Source organism: Castanea sativa, chromosome 1 (genome assembly GCF_040712315.1).
Source record: "Castanea sativa cultivar Marrone di Chiusa Pesio chromosome 1, ASM4071231v1".
NCBI lineage: Eukaryota > Viridiplantae > Streptophyta > Magnoliopsida > Fagales > Fagaceae > Castanea > Castanea sativa.
This window is the reverse complement of record NC_134013.1, coordinates 27,874,443-27,894,870: the sequence shown is the minus strand read 5'-3', so window position 1 is coordinate 27,894,870 and position 20,428 is coordinate 27,874,443. Positions and strand designations below refer to the sequence as shown.

Genomic DNA, 20,428 nt, shown 5'->3' with positions numbered 1-20,428 from the left:
ATGTGAACGTACTACTACTGATTGAGAATCTACTTGACTTTCCATCACCACTATATTTTGCAGGAAATGACCATCACTGTTTTTCTCCTCACCTATCATTTTCTTACTCTATTGGATGCAATGACCCACATTGCTGCAGTTTGTGCAGTGCGCAAATGGTCTTAAGTTAAAGAATCTCTCCTACCAAAAAAACATTATCTCATGGAGGAGAAATAAAGAGATAGTCAATGATAAGGTCAGCTGGTCACACCTATGACTCGCCAGTGAAGTAATCTTTCAAAGTTATAACCTGTTATAAATACCAAGTATTGCCATCATTCAGTGACATACCTTATTAAGTATCCAACACTATATATTAAATCATTCTCTTCTAGCCTTTTGTAAGTGCATGAAATAAAATAGATTATAACTACGATATTTTCACTGTTATGTATAATTTTTCAGTGTCAATTTGAACTTGGTACAGGCTGGCATGTTCATCAAAAGAAAGTACGGAGTAGCTTAATATATATTATTGAGGAGGATATCCTGTGTGGTCATTAATTCGAGGGGTCATTGCAAGCTGTGTTCACTAAAAAGGTTTTGAATTGTCGATTAACAGAAGACAAAACAAACTTTTTTTATTGCATATATGGTATCTGTAGTCCTCCTTTAAAGCTAGCTAGAAGAGCATACACCTATACCAAAAGAAACAAGGTAAGCTCCATGCATGGAATCACCAGCTTTTTTCCATAAACCTGTTATCATATCATACTTTATTTCAAAGATTCAGAATTTAGAAGTTTATTTCTTCTAACATAGAATGTTTTTACTTTTTAGTGGCACAGACAATTTCTTTAGGAGACATGAACATGGAAGAAGCAAAAGAAAAGAAAGAGATTAACGAGAGAGAAGACTTAGAAGGAGCAACAGTAGTTGATTCTGAAGGGTGGAAGAAAACCCCGGAGCCATGGAATAAGCAGATAACAATGAGGGGAATGGTAGTGAGCATCATGATTGGAACCATGTACAGTGTGATAGCCATGAAATTGAACCTCACAACTGGGCTGGTTCCTAATCTAAATGTCTCTGCAGCACTTATTGCTTTTGTATTTATCCGATCGTGGACAAAGATGCTAGAAAAGGCAGGGTTTGTGTCAAAACCTTTCAGTCGGCAAGAGAATACTATGATACAAACTTGTGCAGTTGCATGCTATAGCATTGCTGTTGGAGGTTTGAGGCTTTAATATATGTAGTTTTACTTTGCATCTTAGAAAACCTTTTAACCTTTTTTTTTCACTTTTTATTTTTCAAGAACTTTTTAGACATCTTTTTTTTCTCTTTTGGGCTGTAGGTGGATTTGCTTCTTATCTCCTGGCATTAAACAAGAAGACATATATGTTGTCTGGAGTCAACAACGAGGGAAACTCAATAAAGAGTGTCAAGGAGCCTGGATTTGGTTGGATGACTGGTTACCTCTTTGTAGTCTGCTTTGTTGGCCTTTTTGTCTTAGTTCCCCTGAGGAAGGTACTTCTTCTTGGTGGTCTCAATTTTCATCTTCAATTCTGAAGAAATTAGAAAGTGCTTTTTACTTTATTTCAACACTAGGGGTTTTAATAATTACTTTTTGAAGATTTCCTTTCTTTTTATTGTTGACTATTTCAACTTTTACTTGTGATTCTACTCATTCAACATATATGATAAAAAAAAGTCTGGAAAGTTTGTCATTGAAATCAACACTTTTCTTTTGGGTGTAAGTGGGCACGGTTAAAATTTTATTTTCTTGATCTAATGATGTATAAAATACTATATTATATAAATTTTTAAATAATATAACATTAAATATATTTTTAAATTTGTAATATTTTAGAAGTGTAACATTTAATTAACCTAAAACATGAAGGAAAAAATCTATTTCAGATGGAGATGAATTATGATTATTGTCTTTGGGATTGATGCTGAGTTAATGCTCATTGCAAAGTCAATGCATTTTCCTCCCACCATGATTTTTCTCTTCCCGTTTCTCAAAAAAAAAAAAAAAGGATTTTTCTCTTCCCTTTTTGGACCGCTGCGACGAAGATCTCAACTTTTTACTTATTGTATGTATGTTATTTCTCACTGTTCAACAGATAATGATAGTAGATCTCAAATTGACTTATCCAAGTGGCATGGCAACTGCGGTTCTCATTAATGGTTTCCACAGTCAGGGGGATAAGATGGCAAGGTACACCTCTTTCATCGTTTGGAGCTTTATTGTTGAAAGAATGATATTAAATAACTACCAATTTTACTATAAAATTTTTATAAGAATCGTGTTAACATATTCCCTTAAAGAAATTATTAAAAAAATTATAATAGACAAATTTGGAGAGAAAAAGTCAAGTTAGTAAGTACGCTTAAGACAATGATTAATAATTCATTTTAAGAAAGTTTTGACATCACTTTTATGATAAATAAAAAAAATTGTCAAAATATTAATTGTTTTTTTTTTCCATAAAATTTTTTTTAAATGAATTGTTAATCATTGTCTTTAGAGTATCCGTTAGCATTTTTCATAGAAAAATTTTGACACCACTTTCATAATAGATATAAAAAACTATCAACAACATTTATTATTTTATTATTTTCTCAATAATTTGAACATTCACTTATTATATTTTTTAAATCAACAAATTATATTCTTGACTATGTCAGATTATATAGTAAAATATGTAAAAATGTTAGCATTTTATTTATTTATTTATTATATTCTTCAAGTACACCAATTATGTCATTGTCACATTATTTTGTACACATTTGGTAGAAAAACTTGTAAAACCTTTAACTTCTCCTTTTTTTTTTTTTCCTAATAACAAAAATAAAGTAATACCTAAAAAAGGTTTTACAAAGTTTGTATATAAACAAAATAAAAAATAATAATAATAATCCAAACTGCACAATTATTATCTCTGATTTTGTTATGACAGAAAACCACTAAAGAATCAAAGCTCAAACAGGATTTTATTTTTTGCAGGAAGCAAGTGAAAGGGTTCATGAAATATTTTTCAATTAGTTTCTTGTGGGGTTTCTTTAAGTGGTTTTTCAGTGGAAAAGATGATTGTGGATTTGGACAGTTCCCTACCTTTGGATTGCAAGCGTGGAAGCACACGTACGTCTTTGATTTATTCTCTGCTTCTTTGAACTGTACATGTTAAGTGATGCTATTTAGTATTTAGTTTATTAATATCGGATATTGCAGATTCTACTTCGACTTTGGCTTGACTTATGTTGGAGCCGGGATGATTTGTTCCCACCTTGTAAATTTGTCTCTGGTTCTTGGAGCTGTGCTTTCCAATGGAATAATGTGGCCACTCATTGGTCGGCTTAGAGGACATTGGTTCTCTGAGGGTTTGGAAGAAACTAACATGAAGAGTTTGTATGGTTACAAGGTCTCTCTCCATAACATACACACATTCCTATTGGATTTTGCTACCCCTGTTCTTCCATTTACTCTGTATTTTCTCTGCAGGTTTTCCTATCCGTTGCTTTAATCCTAGGTGATGGGATTTACAATTTCATCAAGATATTGGCATGCACAGTCATTAACATCCAGCGCAAATTCAAGAACAAGGACGCCAACATGGGTAATATAAGCAGTAGCCTTTGAATTTTCCTTTTCATGTGCGCCAACATGGGTAATATAAGCAGCAGCCTTTGAATTTTCCTTTTCATTTGCTGCTTTGGAAAAATTCTAGGACTACGACTAACTCCATACTTATTTTCACAACTATTCAATATAACTGACTGTGAGTGGTTACAAAAAAAAATGACGAGTTCATGTGAAAGTAACAAATAGCTAATTATAATTTATCACATAAAATGTTATGAAATTGGTTGTAATCGTATAATAATTCCTACTTTATTAGGTTACAATAACTATCTTAAAAGATTGATGAGGCCCGCTGGCCCAATGCATTTCTAATGGTGAATAGATTTATTAAAGGGTGCATTGGTTTGTACTTTGTAGACCCAAACAATGCATACTCACTTGATTGTAAAAGCTTCATTGAAAACGCCAAACTAGTATAGTAAAATTTGTTGGCATCTTTATGGAATCCCTCCACTCCCTGTGAAATTGTACTCTGCCCTGGTGCAGTACCTCAGAATGATATTAATTTACATGTTAATACGTCTAACATATTATCTTCTTCTCTACTGCAGATGTAGACGACCCAGGGAACTCCATTGAAGTTTTGAAACAGAACGAAGTATTCCTGAAAGAAAACATTCCCATGTGGGTTGCTCTCACTGGCTACATCATCTTTGCCATCGTATCTATAATAGTGATCCCACTGATGTTCCATCAACTAAAATGGTACTACGTTGTCATAGCCTACTTCCTTGCTCCATCTCTAGCATTCTGCAATGCTTATGGAGCCGGCCTCACGGATATGAACATGGCGTATAATTATGGGAAAGTAGCCCTCTTTGTCCTGGCTGCGTTGAGTGGAAAAGAAGATGGTTTGGTTGCAGGACTTATTGGGTGTGGTCTAATAAAATCTGTTGTTTCTGTGGCTTGCACTCTTATGCAAGATTTCAAAACAGCACAATTGACTAGTACTTCTCCTAGAGCAATGTTCTTGAGCCAAGCCATTGGCACGGCATTAGGCTGTGTAATGGCACCCCTTAGCTTCTTCCTTTTCTACAAGGCCTTTGATGTGGGAAACCCAAATGGAGAGTTCAAAGCTCCTTTTGCGTTGATCTACAGAAACATGGCCATTCTAGGTGTTGAAGGCTTCTCAGCTCTCCCTCTCCACTGCCTGCAACTCTGCTATGGCTTCTTTGCCTTTGCAGTAGTAATTAACATAGTGAGAGATCTTGCACCGCCAAAGATTGGAAAATATATGCCACTTCCTATGGTCATGGCAGTGCCCTTTATAGTTGGGGCATACTTTGCAATTGATATGGGAATTGGGAGTTTGATTGTGTTTGTGTGGCACAAGGTCAACTCAAAGAAGGCCGAGTTGATGGTTCCTGCAGTTGCTTCTGGATTAATTTGCGGGGAGGGACTTTGGACACTTCCTGCTTCAGTTCTTGCTTTGGCCAAAATAAAGCCTCCCATTTGTATGAAATTTGTACCTTCCTAGAAAAAGCAGTAGAAAGATTTGTGGGGAGAATAGTAACAACATTTAAGTGCACATGGTTATGCACAAACTTGTTAGTTAGTGCGAAGTGCAACAAAAATTATACAAAAGTGATACGCAGAGCCGGAACAGATTATATCCTTTCTCAAACGACAATAAAAATGCATCTTATCTCTTTCCAGTTTCCGTTGCCTAGGCTTGGCTGATCCCCCAGTGTCCCATGGGATTCCCTCCCTCTTTTTCTCTGTTTTCCATGGGGCTATGGCTCATTAGATTTGAAGCAAAGGCACAAGCAATAAAATGGAAACACAGAGATAGGGGAGGGGGAGTTTCTTGGGTGTGCCAACTTTCACAAACACATGGTACATCACCCCATCCCAATCTTAAAGGAATGAGTGAGCATAGTAATAAACCTTGAAATTCACAAATTCGATGTACTGCATTAAGACTATAGATGGATCTTTGTCTGTGTAATTAACCTGGCTTAAGCACACCAAAAAATACCAGCCACTGATTACTTGATTAGTGTTTAACTAAAGCCTAAACACGTGATATGTGCCTAACTACTTTGTTAAGTTCAGCATGATAGGCACTCTGGGTCTGTTTGGATAGAACTTATTGTTGAAAACTGAAAACTGAAAATACTGTAGCAAAATAATTTTAAAATGTGTGAATAGTACCGCGAGACCCATTTTTAATGAAAAAGTGGCTGAAAAGTGAAATTTGTGGGTCCGTGAACAGTGCACGAATGCACTGTTCACGGAAGACTTGGTCAACATCTGCGGCTGGAAAAAAAAAAAAAAAGGCTTGAAACGCAAAACGCCTTTTCAGTTGAATCCAAACACATTCTCTATGTAACTAGTCTTGCAAAGGCAGAGCTAGTTAGGGACTAGGGAGTTAGAAAGCGGTTATACAGTTTGTTAAAAACTAGCTAGTCTTGAACTTGCCTTGAAGCAGTCTTATAACTTGTGTTGAAATTAATATAAATACTTGTAATCCGTTTATTATGCCTTTATGTTGAATTAAGCATTTCCTCTAACTCTAGTTTCTTTTTATTATCCTTTCCATAAATATTTCACTTACCAAACACTTAAGAGCCTGATTGGATAAGGGTGTTTTTAGATCATATCACTCAGTTTTCATAAATGAGTTCTCAAAACACGTGAATACCACAAAAAAAATTTGTTTGGCTTAACTTTCAACCCTTGTTTTCATTTGATTTTTGAATGATGAGTTATGAAAACTGAAAACACATTTTAGGTGTTTTTAATTTCTAAAACTCAGATTCCAATTGCATTTTCGCAATTAAACCTAAGTTTCAACCGCAATATTTGACTTTTGGAGGTTTTTTTTTTTAAACAAAGCCCAACCGCATATCTTGACTTTTTAGTTTTTTTTTTTTTTTAAAACAAAGTAACAGCAGAACTGAGTGAGGAGTGCCAAACAGGTGGAGTTTGGAAAATTAAAATATTTTAAGTGATGACAAATTACAAACCACACAGGCCCTTAGTATCCGGATGAATACAGCGTGATGCGTTTTCTTTTTCTTTCTTTTTTTGGAAAAAGCGCATTTCGGTGGCTTTATGTCACTCCAGTGGGTCTTGTGCACTGTTCACGAAACCCACTAAAACCTCTTTTTTTAGCAACTTTTCATTAAAAATGAGTTACAAGGCACTATTCACACATTTAAAAATTATTTTGTTACAATATTTTTTATTTTCAATTTTCAACAAAATAAGCGATATCCATACTAACCCTTAAAACATAATTAACCACTGGCACCACTAGTAGAACTGGTACAGTCTTAACTCTTCTTCTTTTCATTGTTTCTTTTTTCATTCTTTAGCTACGTACACATAGGTTGTTGCTACATACATGTAGTACCACAATTTATATTTGTGAGAATTATGAGAATATTGAAATACTACATAGAAATGCGTGAAGATCAACATTTATGCTGCAACATAAACTAGACTGGGGTGAAAGGTCAGTTTATTTTATTAATAAGTAGCACGCAAAGCCATGAAAAATAGGTCAATCCAATCCACAGCATGCTTTAATTAGTCGCTTCAAATAAAAAAATGGAAGGATTTTATTAAAGGGGTGAGAGATATCAACAGTACGCTATATCAAAAAAACAAAAATTACAATAGCTGAATAATGACGTAGAGAAAATTGGATTTACCAAGACACAGTCCCAAAAAAATTTATAATACAACAGTTTCATTCTAGCAACCACATGTCAATAAATTAATTGTTAATAGTCTCAACAAAAACAATGCACTGGCAGCACATCTAATGAAAATGATCAGCCAGTTATTATACCTGCCAGAACATCACTCTTACCACGCGCAAATATTGTGTAAACTAGACGGATTGCATCAAGCCATCCATCGAGGGATTCCCACGAGTCAGCAACCTGTGAAATCAATGAGAAAATAAATATAAATTAACGGGTGCCCTACTTGCTTCAATCCACTTTTTTTCATTTGAATAAAGATCCTAATGTGAATAGTGACCGTACTGATTCACTGAAGAACAATAAAACATAATTTTTTTCATCTCCATATCTTCTAGCAAATTTAGGGAAGTGATAAAATCTTTTAGGTAAATCTTTTGCAATAGAAAATTTTGAAGAATAAAATAAAAGTATTTTTTTTCTTTTCTTTTCTTTTTTGCTAGGAAAAGAGTCAAGGAAATTGAGAATGGCATAGAGCATTTTGCTCAGTTTAGCTCATTCTCCTAAATATTAAAGTGTTATACGTCTTTAGAATTTACAATTTAATAGTAGATAAATTCAACATCAGAAGAAAAAGATTCATATAATGGCATCTTATACGCTTAAGATATAATAAAGACCAGTACGCAGAAAGACAATAAATTTTCAATTATTTCTAGAAACCTGCAAGCTTAAGATTCATATAAAGACCAAAAATGAACAATGAAAAAATGGAAAGCATGGTGCATTTTAAGTTCCTGATATATAGGTCGCTAGTCACATAATATCTGAGCCTGATCTTAGATTTCATCCATGAAATATAACCTATATAACATGAGTTTAAAACCAAAAAATCCAACAAATAGAATTAGGAAAAATGAATTTCAAGTTCCCCACAGAGTAGGTGACAAAATGGCATAATTTTTTATTCATCCAGATTCCTGACTTTAAATTTTAATTTGTTGCTCCAAGCGTCTCAAAGAGTAATTGAATTGCAGAGTCCTACAGTTTGACATTGTAAAGTACTAATCATAACATGCAAATGCTAAGGTAATCTTTGTATGGCCAAAAACGATCATGTTTGCTTCCAATGTGCTACAGTGTGACATTCATAGTATTAAACTCCAAATCATAGTATGCAAAATCAGAGATCTTTGGATGGCTAAGAATCATCAGGTTTGAGCTTTTTATTTTTTTTTATTTTTTTTAAGTAACTTCTAAATTACAACACAAGACAATATAAATATAATATTCTCATTGAAACACAAATCATGATGCTTACCATGAAAACTTGCCCATGAATTGTATCAATGCAGAGGCCAGCACCGGGTGGTAAAGTCAAATCTGCACATGCTGATACAGAAACAATATCTGGAATGTCAACTCCAATGGTCCTTTTGTCCATATTCGCTGCATCTCCTGATCTTCCAGAGAGGCTTTGTGCTGATTGCTTTTGCTCAATTTTGCTTATCTGATGAGAGGAAAAGCAAGAAAATAAAATGAAGAATAACGAAAGAATGATCCTTAAGTACAAATGTACAATTTTTTTTTTTTTTTGATAGGTAATAAAATTTTTATTGATATAAAAAATGCTGTGTTTACGATTTTAAAAACACAGCAAAGAAACAAACGTACAATTGTTGATATGCAGATTATCTTATTACTTTTACCATACAACATGGAAACACATCAAAGTTTACCTGATAAAGCCCTTCGTGAGTCAAAAAAAATTGTGACCGTTTCCAATCACTATGTGGTGCAACTGGTTTCCCAACAGGTGGTGCAGTCAGATACCCAACTTTAAGATGCGGCAAAGGTAGCTGTCAAGAGTTGAGTTCTGTCAACTTTATTATATAAATAATGATTCCCTCAACCAACATCATTGAAACATACACAGACATGCTATTGTTTGATTAAAGAAATAATCTAATTTCATTAGGAAAAATGAAATTATCTGTTAGCTTAAGTTCTTGAACTTGTTGTATTTGTTTCTTGTTCAGAATGTTCACCATCGTGAACATGATGTTCAATTCCTTGACTAAAAGTTTTATTACCTATCAAAAAAAAAAAAACTAATTTCATTAGGTATGCTAAATGTACCATTGTGAACATATAATCAACCACAATATCAAGAAGAAAAAGAGGCATGACATGTAGGGGGAAGGGGGGATAAAATAATGGCAGTAGTCTTAGTTGAACAAGTGAGGATCAAATAAGTTTTGGGGAGGAGTTCCAAAACTAGAATGGACTGAAATATTTAGTTCCATTAAGGATTTCTGTCACGTAAACCAGTTTGGTTGTTTTGCAAATGCTGCAATATAAGTCACACAAGAATGGCCTTATAGCTCAAACTAAGGACAAGCTTGATGCATGGGATTATTAGGGCCAGAACATCACTTGACAGCCATAAAGAACATGTGCCAAATTTATACGCATATATCTCAACCTAATATTGAACAACTTAAGAAAGGTAAATGCTAGAAACTGATTTCACAACTAACCATACACAAATTATATGGAGGCAGCCACAAATTTTTTTTTTTTTTATATAAAAAGGCTAAAATTCACTTCACACCCTTTAAATTTGAAGTCTTTCTAGAATGGTCCCTTAATTTTTTTTTATTTTTTTTTTGATAAGTAGCATTCTAGAATGGTCCCTTAATTTTAAAAACTTGACATTTACACCATTGACAATTACAACATTGTCAATGTGCCCCTTCTGTTATGCCCCATCACATTTTTGCTGTTAACCTACCTACAGACAACTCTCTTTTTTTCTTTCTGTATACTATTTTCTGTTCAAAGTTGCATTGTTTTTGGGTGGGTTGATGGCAAGGTTCTAACGGATGATGACAGAAGGGCACATTGACATTGTTGTTGTAATACTTATATGGGAGTAAATTGCAATTTTTCATAGTCAAGAGATTAGAAGCAACCCTAAACTTATATATATATATATATATATATATACACACACACATATAGCTTTGAGGATGAAATAACTCTAAATTTATTTTTCCAAAAGTAAATACTAACCATGGAACGCACCAGCCGCAAGGCACTGCTGTAAACCTAAAACATCATTAGAACATCAATGGAAAAATGAAACCAATGTACGCATCAATAGAGCATCAAAAAATAAGTGCAAAGAAAAATATGTAATTTATTGCAAGACCCTTTAAATCTCACTCCAGATTAGTTTTTTTTTTTTTTTTTCCAACTCTGGATTTCTTGACTGGTTCATGTTTAAATTGAAGAAAAATTTTTGCTACCTAGAGTACTACAAACAAAATTGTTAGAAACAACAATACATAACACTTACTGAGTAACTTGGTTTCAAGGCATGAGCAGCTGCAATGTAGATAGCAGATTGGCTATACAATTCACTCGGTGAAACTTCTTTAGCATTGACTGATCCCCCAGTTCGTAATGTATCCTCTGCTAAGCCATACTGCAGATAATCACTCTATGAGTTTGGCATTTATACTTCACTCAGTTTGCATGAGATGCTACAGTAAGAGAAGTATACTATGTGATCCAATGATTCCAATTTAAAGATACTGAATAAAAATATATAAAATTATTTTTTTGATTGGATAAGTAGAATATATATATATAATTCTTGATAGAGTTACTTGTTAATTTTTTTATATTAGCATGTTATTTTATTAGCATAAGAGTGCGATTGGTTGGGGAGATTACTGGGGGGATGGGAAATGGGGGAGAGAAAATGGTATTTTTGAGTGTTTGGTTTAGAGAGAAAAAGGGAGGAATTTTGGTGAGGCCCAGATGAATTTGGGGAGAAAGTAGAGAGAATTTGTGTCTTTTTGCTTCAGCCATGCAACTACATTTCTGTCTTTTTGTTTCTTTTCTTTTTTTTTTTTCTATCCATGTGTGAGTGCATTATCTCTCACTCCTCGCTTTCAGTACCTTTGGATTCCTAACCTGATCTTCATTCTGTCTTTGCTCATCCCTCCATCAATGGCATTATTGTCTTAATTGTTTGTGTGGACAATATTATTATCTCCAAAAGTAACTCCACAAGTAATACAGATTTAGAAAGCTATTTGAATAAGCAATCCCACACAAGACCTAGGTGCTCTTCATTAATTTTTCAGTATTGAAGTTGGTTATTCTTCTCAGGGCATCTTTTTGTCTCAAAGGAAATACATTCTTGATCTTTTGTCTTAAGACTGGTCTCTTGGATGCTCAACCTGTCACTACACCGATGGACCATACAGGTAAATTTGATGGCAAGCATAGTGATTTGTTTACTGATGTTGTTTAATAATGACATTTGGTTGGGAAGTTGATTTGCCTTACCATTACTTCTTTTGATATTACTTATGCAGTTGGTATGCTTAGTTAATATATGCATGCTCCCTGTCAACCTCACTATGAAGCCATCTGTTGTATCTTACATCATTTGAAGGGTGCTCAGAGACAAGGATTGTTGTACAAACTCTCTATTCTCTGTTTGAGACAGGTTCTAGTGATGTTGATTGTGCTGGTAGTCATTTTGATAGATGGCCACCTCTAGCTATTATACCTTTATTGGTGGTAATCTTGTTACCTGGTGCAGTAAAAAGCATAATGTTGTTACCTACTCTAATGTTGAAGCTAAGTACTGAGCTATAAGCCCATACTGCTTCCAATATGTAATGAGTTCAATCTCTCCTCCACAACCATCTCTTCCTTCATTGTCCGATTGCTAAGGATTTATGGTTTGGGTTTATTTGGAGTAAGTTGGGTTATGCCAAAGTCTGTTGTTGAGCTTCTAGATTGCTAGCAAAGTGGGTTTGGTCGTCATCAAAATGGTCATATATGGATAGTTGTTCCCCATTGTTTGATGTGGTGTTTTTAGAGGGAAAGAAATAATAGGTGCTTTAAAGATAATGAGAGATCCATGCCAAACCTCAAGTTATTTTTTTTTAGAACCTTTGGACCGGTTATTTGCTTGGCAAAACCAATCCTTATATTCAATTCTTGATTTACTTGATTTATGTAATTTTTGTACTTGATTTGTTCACCCCTGTACACTTTCTATGTACTTGGGTGTTTCTTTTTTGCTATCAATAAATCTTATTTACTTATCAAAAAAACAAATGTATTGTGACAATCAAACTACCATCTTTTTTGCTAACAATCTTGTGTTTACTAAAAACATAGAGGTTGACTTTCACTTTATCCAAGATAAATTGATGAAGAAACAAATTGTCGCTCACTTTGTTCGCTTGGATGATTAGTAAAATGATATATCACAAAGCCATTAATCTGTGCCTCCTTTAAGCAATTATCTTTCAAGCTGGGCATGTTGATTTGCCTGCTCTAGCTTAAGGAGAGTGTTAGAGCTAATTGTTATTCTTTATATTAGCATGTCATTTTACAATAGCATAAGAGTTTTATTATAAGCATACCATAAACTCTAATAGAAATATGTGCTAAGGTTAGGGATTGATTAACGTACTCACCTTCTCTCTCTCTCTCTCTCTCTGTTTTTATTTTCTCATTTTCTCTTTGATAACCCTCAGTCCCTAATTTCTCATATTTTACAGCTCAACTATAACAAATATAAGATCATGATATAGAAATATGGAATGATAAGTTAGGAACTGACCAAAACAGTTCCAAGGTTGTAAATTGCCCGATGGAAGTCATATTGCAACCGTATCGCTGCACGGAACTGCATATGAAGAGCAGTTAAAGATATCGTAAGAGTAGAACTCATGGAAATTATTCCTAGACATCAGATGTATAATCACCCAAGCACTTTGATCTCTCTTTTGTACCTTACTAATTGCAGTTCTTACAATTGTTTGCTTTTCTCGTGCTGGAACAATTGCACTGAGTTCCTAAATTTCACATTAAAACATAAAATTAATCAAACTTGCCCACATAAACACAGGTGCTGAAATATTTGGAAAAATATTGAGATACTCTCAGCACAGGGAACAAAATAAGATGTAAACTTAGAAGAGAGAGAGAGAGAGAGAAGAAGAAGAAGAAGCTAATTTTTAAGTAAATGTCAATGTCACTAAAATACCTGCAGAGCAAGTCCCCAATTATTAAGTGCCTGAAATAGATTTCACATGGAGTTAGAACCAAAGAATCCAAACATAAATGATTTCATTGTGCCTTTTGATGCATTGAAAGGAGTTTCAGTAAAGAACCATAGAATTGTTAAGAAAAGAAGGGCAGACCTCAATTAAAATGTTCAAGTACCCCATATGCAATCATAATACTAACTTAACAAGCCAAGAGCCTTATGGGTCAAATCCCCTTCATCCAGCTTGTTGTGAGTTTAACAAACAAAAAAAAAAGTACTTATAAAAAAATTACTTGCTTAACAAGTTTATTCATTGATACCTGAGGACTGTTCCAGTTGAGTTGGACAGCTTTTTCATAGTTTTTTGTAGCCTGCAATATCAAATTAAGCAAAAAGCACTTATATGAGCATTATGTTTTGTTTAGGAAAAACATTGATTTTATTTTTTATTTAACAAGAAAGAGTAGATATTTTTATATGGTTTTTAGTGATTTTGAGAAAGTGTACGGTAGAGTATCTAGATGTGGTGGTTTATATATATATATATATAAAGGAGTTACTATAAAGTATGTTAAGGTTAAGGATATGTACGGAGCTATAATTAGTGTGAGAAGAAATGGAAACTTCCCAAATGATTTCCTATCACAACAGGTTCGGTGTCAAGGATTAGCTTTAAGTTCATATCTCTTTGCACTGGTCATGGATGAACATACTAGACTAATTCAAGATGAAGTTCATTGGTGTACGATTTTTGCAGATGATATAATGTTATTTGATTAACCTAGACGTGGAGTGGATGCCACTCCACACCAAATTGGAAATTTGGAGGGATGATTTAGAATCTATAAGTTTTAGGTTAAGTATATTAATAAAGTATATAAAGTGCAAATTTATCACAAGGAAAAACAAAGATGGAGGGGGTTGTAAAACATGATAGTCAAGAGATATCAAAGAGGGATAGCTTTCAGTATCTTGTATCGGTAATTCATAAGGATAGAAAGATCAAATAGGATCCTTGAATAAGAGTAAGGTGGATGCCTAACTGAAATAAAAATGTTAAGATGGAAAAGTGGACAGAAGAAAAAATAAAGGATACAAAATGGAGAAATTTGTTTAAAGGTAATGGGTGGCCTCTATTGATGAAAAAAAGAGGGAAAGTCACTTGAGATAGTTGGTCAAGTGCAAATAAGAGCAATCAATGCACCAACAAGGAGTGATTTAATTCAAGTTGAGGGAACGAAAAAATGTAGAGAAACACTTAAAATAATACTAGTAGTTAAAAAGACATGTAAATTAAGGAAGTAACATAAGTATGATTTTGGATAGCATAGAATAGTGGAGAAAAATACATGTGGTTGACCCAAATTAATCTATTAATCTATTGAGGATCCATACCCCAAGTTTTGGGACCAAGGCTTTGTTGTTGTAGTTTTTTTTTTTTAAAGAGAAGAATAAATAGTATAAATAACTTAGGTGGTAGACAAGAATGTTAAATATAAGGAAGAGAAAATTTTTGTCAAGCATCATTAATGCCTATACGGTAACTAGAGGATTATTTTCTATCCACAGTGCTTTCATTTTTCGGTGTTTGTGTGTGTACCAAAAGAAAAACACAGTTGTATTCTCTTCTGAAAATTATGTCCATATCCTGCTGCCAAAAGTCAGCTTGACACAACAGCAGCAGCAGGCAAAAGAAAAAACTAGAGGAGGGCAATGAATGTTTCAACATATGGAAATCAAAACTATGACTGACAACTAAGATCATATAATCAAACCTGCTTCCATAGTTCTTCAGCCTCCTTTGTACGACCACGCATTTTTGCCCGATCAGAGATCGCTATAGCCCAATTATAGAAAGCCTTGCAAGTAAGATAGCATATTACTTTTTCACATGATATAGATCATAAATAGAAACTTATACAGAAGCATCCATGTACATATGTACAAACATGAAAAATAAGATTTGCAAAGTATGGAAATTGTAAGATGCCCCATTTTAGCATAATTCCCTTACATTTTAACATGAAGAGTGTATATATATATATATATATATATATATATATATATATATCTCGCAAACTCGGGCAATCCAAAGATCCAATTGACAACAGATTACATGGTCATAGATATCCATAGGGTCTGGCATAATTACTAACAGATGCACTCTAAGCATACTCCGATTCTCCATGCAATAGGCTCCCCACCCCAAGTTTGTTAAATGGTATAGACGCTGTACACAGCAATCGTGCTGGTTGCTAATACTACTTCTCAAATCCCATTTTCACCAGTCATTTAATAAGATTGTCATAAGGAGTCGTGAACATACATCATGAAGCGTAGGGCAGAGATGGGTAGCCTCATCATACTTCTTACAAGCTTCCTCAAGCAAAGCATCTTTAGAAGGTGAAGTAGAATCTTGACTAACATTATCTGCACTTTCCTGCATACAATATGAGAATCATGAGGCAAAGTAAAATGCACTTTTGAGTAAATAAAGCGTGCTAAAATAACAGTAGCACACAGACTTTCTCCATCACAATAAACAGGGAAACTCACACACTTCACAGTAAATAATTGGATGAAATAACCCAAATGTCGAATATCACTTCAAGTTTTATATTAAATATGTTAACCCATTTAAGGTAAAATGTAAATTTTAGTCAAGGAAACCTACTGTAACAATTTTCCTCAGAAATCATGACATAAATAACCAAATTAGGAGTTCCTCAACAACAACAACAACAAAAACCAGATTAGGAAAGTGCCTTTTCTCACTATAATGTGTGCCCCAAAAACACACTTGAAATACATCATGGTCATCAATGTATTACAGATAATAAGTTAAGTGGGATAACACCAAAGCTGTCTGGTTGAAGTTTTAGGAGAGAGAATAATTTAATCCACTGATGTTAAAATTATAAGAATAAAATGAGATGGTATTTTGGACCTGAAGAACCAATGCCCAATTGTATAGTGCATCATAATCTTCTGGATTTCTCTCTATTGCAGAGGCATACCTACAAAATTCAAGTATAGATAAAAATCAATTAAAAAAATTGGAAAAGCAAGACTCTAAAACATCCTAATGAACTGATTGCATATAGATTTCCAAGTGTAAGCCAGTGCTTAGACATATTATACATCACGTAAGAATTCCTCTAGGACACAATGAGAAATGCCATCCAGGTTTTAAGAATGACAGTACCTCCTGGCAGCAAATGTAAGAATCCGTTGGCGAGACCGACCTTCCTCATCTACACCCGTGACACTACTAATTAGGTCCATGGCAGCATCATTTTGATCCACATGTTGCTGTGGGCTTTCTTGACTAAACAATCAAAAGGCAGAGAATAAAAAAATGAAGTTTTTGTAGAAGAAAATAAGTATACATCAAAAGTTAAGACTTCATACTTGTAGATGAGTTCAAGAAGAGTACTATAACAGGATAATTTATGAAATATGTATATATCAAAACAAAAAGGCAAACCACCTTATCAGAATTATAGTTTTAGTATTAATTGATGGGTCTGTTTGCTATTTCGAACTTGCTACCAACTCAGATTTTATGCATAGAAAATAGGACTGCATATGCTTGTAGAGCAGGCACCAAAAAAAAAAAAGAATCGTTGCAGATTCAGTAGCATCTAGAGATTTCAATATATGCAGTTCTGGATAATTGTTGTCAGCTATGCTAAACTAGACACCGCAAAGCCTAATTTTGGCAGAGCAACCAAAAGCAAGTCAATAAAAGCCGCAATCTCATCTCATTGCAAATTCAGTTGGATCTAGAGATTGCACATATACTGTTCGATATTAAATTTTGTCAGCCATACTTAATTAGATGCAGAAAAGCCTAATTTTGACAAAACAACCAAAAAGAAGTCAATCAAGGCAGAAATCTCAGGTCAACTGTTCTATATTATATTGTCAGTGATACTTAACTAGACACAGCGAATCCTAATTTTGACAAAACAACCAAAAACAAGTCAATCAAAGCAGCAATCTCATGTCATTGCAAATTCAATAGGATGTAGAGATTGTAGATACACTGTTCTATATAATGCTCTCAGCTATGCTTAACTAGACACAGCAAAGCCTAATTTTGACCCAAAAAAAAAACAGAAAACAAGTCAACAAGGCAGCAGTCTAAGGTCATTGCAAATACAGTAGGATCTGGAGATTGCACATATACTGTTCTGAATAATGCTGTCAGCTAAACTTAACAAGACACCACGAATCCAAAATATGATAAAATAACTGAAAACAAGTCACATAAAAGCCAAAATCTCACGTCGTTGCAAATTCAGTAGGATCTAGAGATTGCACATATACTGTTCCATACAATTGTTATCAGCTATACCTCACTAGACACAGCAAAGCCTAATTTTGACCCCCAAAAAAAACCGAAAACATTTCATCAAAGCAGCAATCTCACATCATTGCAAATTCAGTAGGATCTAGAGATTGCACATATACTGTTCTGTAGATGTTGTCAGCTATACTTAACTAGACACAGTAAATCCTAATTTTGACAAAACAACCAAAAACAAGTCAATCAATCTAACACCATTGCAAATTCAGCACAATCTAGAGACTGCATGATCATTTCTTTTGAGGGGTGATCACCTCTATGAGTGCATTCAGTTTGATGTGGGCTAAATTTGATTTTGGTATGATTGTTGGTGTGAGGATCAGCCTTTGAAGCTGCTGTTTCCTGTACTGTTTGAAACCACTGTGGATAAGAATGCTTCTGTGGAATCATTTTGGAGAGACTTGAGGAAGGGGGAGGAGGAGTTGGCGTGCGAATATCAGGAGAAATTTTAATGACTGGGAGATTGATGCGATGGCTTCATTTTTCCATCTATTAGATTCTCATATTCCCACCAGGGAGGGGAGTGATAGGATGAGTTAGTTTCGCTCTTATTATGAGTTTTTACAGGGCTCACTATCGATATCCTTCCCTTGGAAAGAAAATTGGAGAACCAAGGCTCCAAGGAGGGTTTCTTTCTTTGTGTGGACAGTGGCTAGGGGGGAAATTCTTACCTGCGAGAACCTCATCATGAGGGGTTACTCAATGGTGAGCTGGTTTTGTACATGTTGTTGTAGTGGGGAGACCATGGATCGCCTCTTGATTAATTGTAATGTGGCCTCTAAGTTTTAGAGTTTGATATTTAGGATGTTTGGGGTTCAGTGGGTACTACAGGAGAAGGTTCTTGATTTATTAGGTGAGTGGCGGAGTAAGAGACCTAATTCAGCAATCTGGAATCTTACTCCATCATGTTTGATGTGGACTATATGGAAGGAGAGAAATCAGCAAACCTTTGAAGATGTGGAGTGCACATCAACACAACTGCAAGCATCCTTCGTTAGTTCTCTTTATGAGTGGTCCTTTGTGTCAGGTCTCACAGATAGTAACTCTATTCATTCATTTATAGATTCGATCCATTAGTAATTCTTTAGGCTACTTCGTGACTATTTTCACGAGGAAGTCTCGTTTCAATAAAATTATTTTTACCTATTAAAAAAAGGATTGAACATATACTGTTCTATATTAATTTTTATCGGCTATACTTAACTAGATGTAGCAAAGCTTAATCTTGACAAAACAACCAAAAACAATTCAATCAAAGCGGCAATCTCACAACATTGCAAATTCAGTACGATCTAGAGATTGTGCGTATACTGTTTGATATAATGCTGTCAGCTGTACTTGCGAATCCTAACTTTGGCAAAACAACTGAAAACAATTCAATCAAAGCGGCAATCTCACAACAATTCAAATTCAGTAGGATCTAGAGTTTGCATAATATACAGTTCTATGTAAATTTTGTCAATCAGAATTCAAATTTCAACGAAAACACCGGGATCATATCTTTAAAAAGCTCATCAAACAGAAATTTATTCAACAACAAAAAACTAATTAGCGACTGCAATTGAATTTGAATCACTTTGATTTCAACTAATTCCAATGCAATGAGATCTATCATTTCCACTCTATTAGCTGAATTTGAATTTGAATTTGAAAGAGCTAATCGGAAAGCTGACCTGTAAGGCGAGATGGCATCGGTTTCTTCGGTTTTCAAACCGTGGAGCAACTCTCTCATCGTGAAAGTTCGGCTCCCTTCGTCTTTGCGCAGCTCCGGCTTCGAAATTTGAGCCTCTTTGTCCGTTGCGTTCTCGGATCCATTGGATTGGATCGGACTTGGTTTCGGATCTTCGGGCTTTGGATCCGCATCGGTGATTTCTGGTTCTGGTTCTGGTTCTGGCTTCGGTTCTGGAGCCTCTTGCTCTGGTTGTGATTCAGGCTGAGGCAGTGGGTCTGATGGTTTGGGTTGTGGTTCTGGTTCTAATTCGGAATTCGAGTTTGGTTCGGGTACGACTCCGTTTTGTAATTCGGGTTCTTCTGGGGTTGTAGTGGACATTGTGAGGTTTTTCTTTCTGGGAATTATGGCAATGAGAAGGAGAATGGAAATGCAAACTTGGAAAGTGAAAGGGAGAGCTTAATTAAAACAAAAGAGAGAAAAATCTAACGCACTCTTCACTCTTCACTGTTTCGAAGTGAAGCTACGATTAAAGGGCTTGGTTTTTTGTATTTTTAGAAAATGGATTCCTATTATTTTTAGTATTTTTAAAGAAGGGTAAATATGTCATTTAGTTCTCAACTAGCACTTGCATTGTAGAAATTTAAGATTTGAATCATTTATTTGTGAAATTATAAAAAATAAATTTATATTTTGGTTGTGTTATTATGATTATGAACAAATTGAATGTTTATATCTTCTAAAAAACAAATTGAATGTTTATGAATTTACATTAATGTTAGACCAAATGTCATAATTTACAAAACTAAATTCACATGTTTATGAATCTTACAATGTGTTACATTACTATGATTCAATACAATTCATATGAGCATATGCCGTAGTTCTCTAAGTATTTAACATTTTAGACTGTTTGTTTTAATAGAAAATCGTGTATAAAAATAGTTTTTCAGTATTTGGTAGCATTAAAAAAATGAGTTAAAGAAAAACTATCAAATATAAAAATGTATGGCTTATTTTT

General features: G+C 34.3%; 2 protein-coding genes across 3 annotated transcripts; one reads left to right on the top strand and one right to left on the bottom strand.

Moving 5' to 3' along the window:
• Positions 1 to 313: 313 nt before the first annotated feature.
• On the top strand, positions 314 to 5,283 carry LOC142616058 (metal-nicotianamine transporter YSL1). 2 transcript variants are annotated; one of them, XM_075788955.1, is made up of 9 exons: positions 339 to 380; positions 467 to 696; positions 820 to 1,212; positions 1,334 to 1,506; positions 2,109 to 2,203; positions 2,993 to 3,127; positions 3,218 to 3,407; positions 3,488 to 3,602; positions 4,180 to 5,283. In XM_075788955.1, the coding sequence occupies exons 3-9, from the start codon at positions 846 to 848 to the stop codon at positions 5,103 to 5,105; spliced, it is 2,001 nt and encodes a 666-aa protein (XP_075645070.1). In that variant the 5' UTR covers positions 339 to 380; positions 467 to 696; positions 820 to 845; the 3' UTR covers positions 5,106 to 5,283. The 2 variants fall into 2 exon arrangements, with proteins under 2 accessions (XP_075645064.1, XP_075645070.1); XM_075788949.1 differs by having other exon boundaries at positions 314 to 696.
• A 1,893-nt stretch (positions 5,284 to 7,176) lies between these two features.
• Positions 7,177 to 19,926, bottom strand: LOC142618893 (protein HLB1). Its single transcript, XM_075791941.1, has 14 exons — positions 19,412 to 19,926; positions 16,572 to 16,694; positions 16,314 to 16,383; positions 15,693 to 15,806; positions 15,142 to 15,225; positions 13,687 to 13,737; positions 13,364 to 13,393; positions 13,110 to 13,172; positions 12,938 to 13,003; positions 10,643 to 10,771; positions 10,357 to 10,392; positions 9,021 to 9,140; positions 8,603 to 8,791; positions 7,177 to 7,521 (listed from the first exon to the last, which is right to left on the bottom strand). Exons 1-14 carry the CDS (start codon positions 19,786 to 19,788, stop codon positions 7,411 to 7,413), a joined length of 1,563 nt encoding a protein of 520 aa, XP_075648056.1. The 5' UTR covers positions 19,789 to 19,926; the 3' UTR covers positions 7,177 to 7,410.
• Between the last annotated feature and the right edge of the window lie 502 nt (positions 19,927 to 20,428).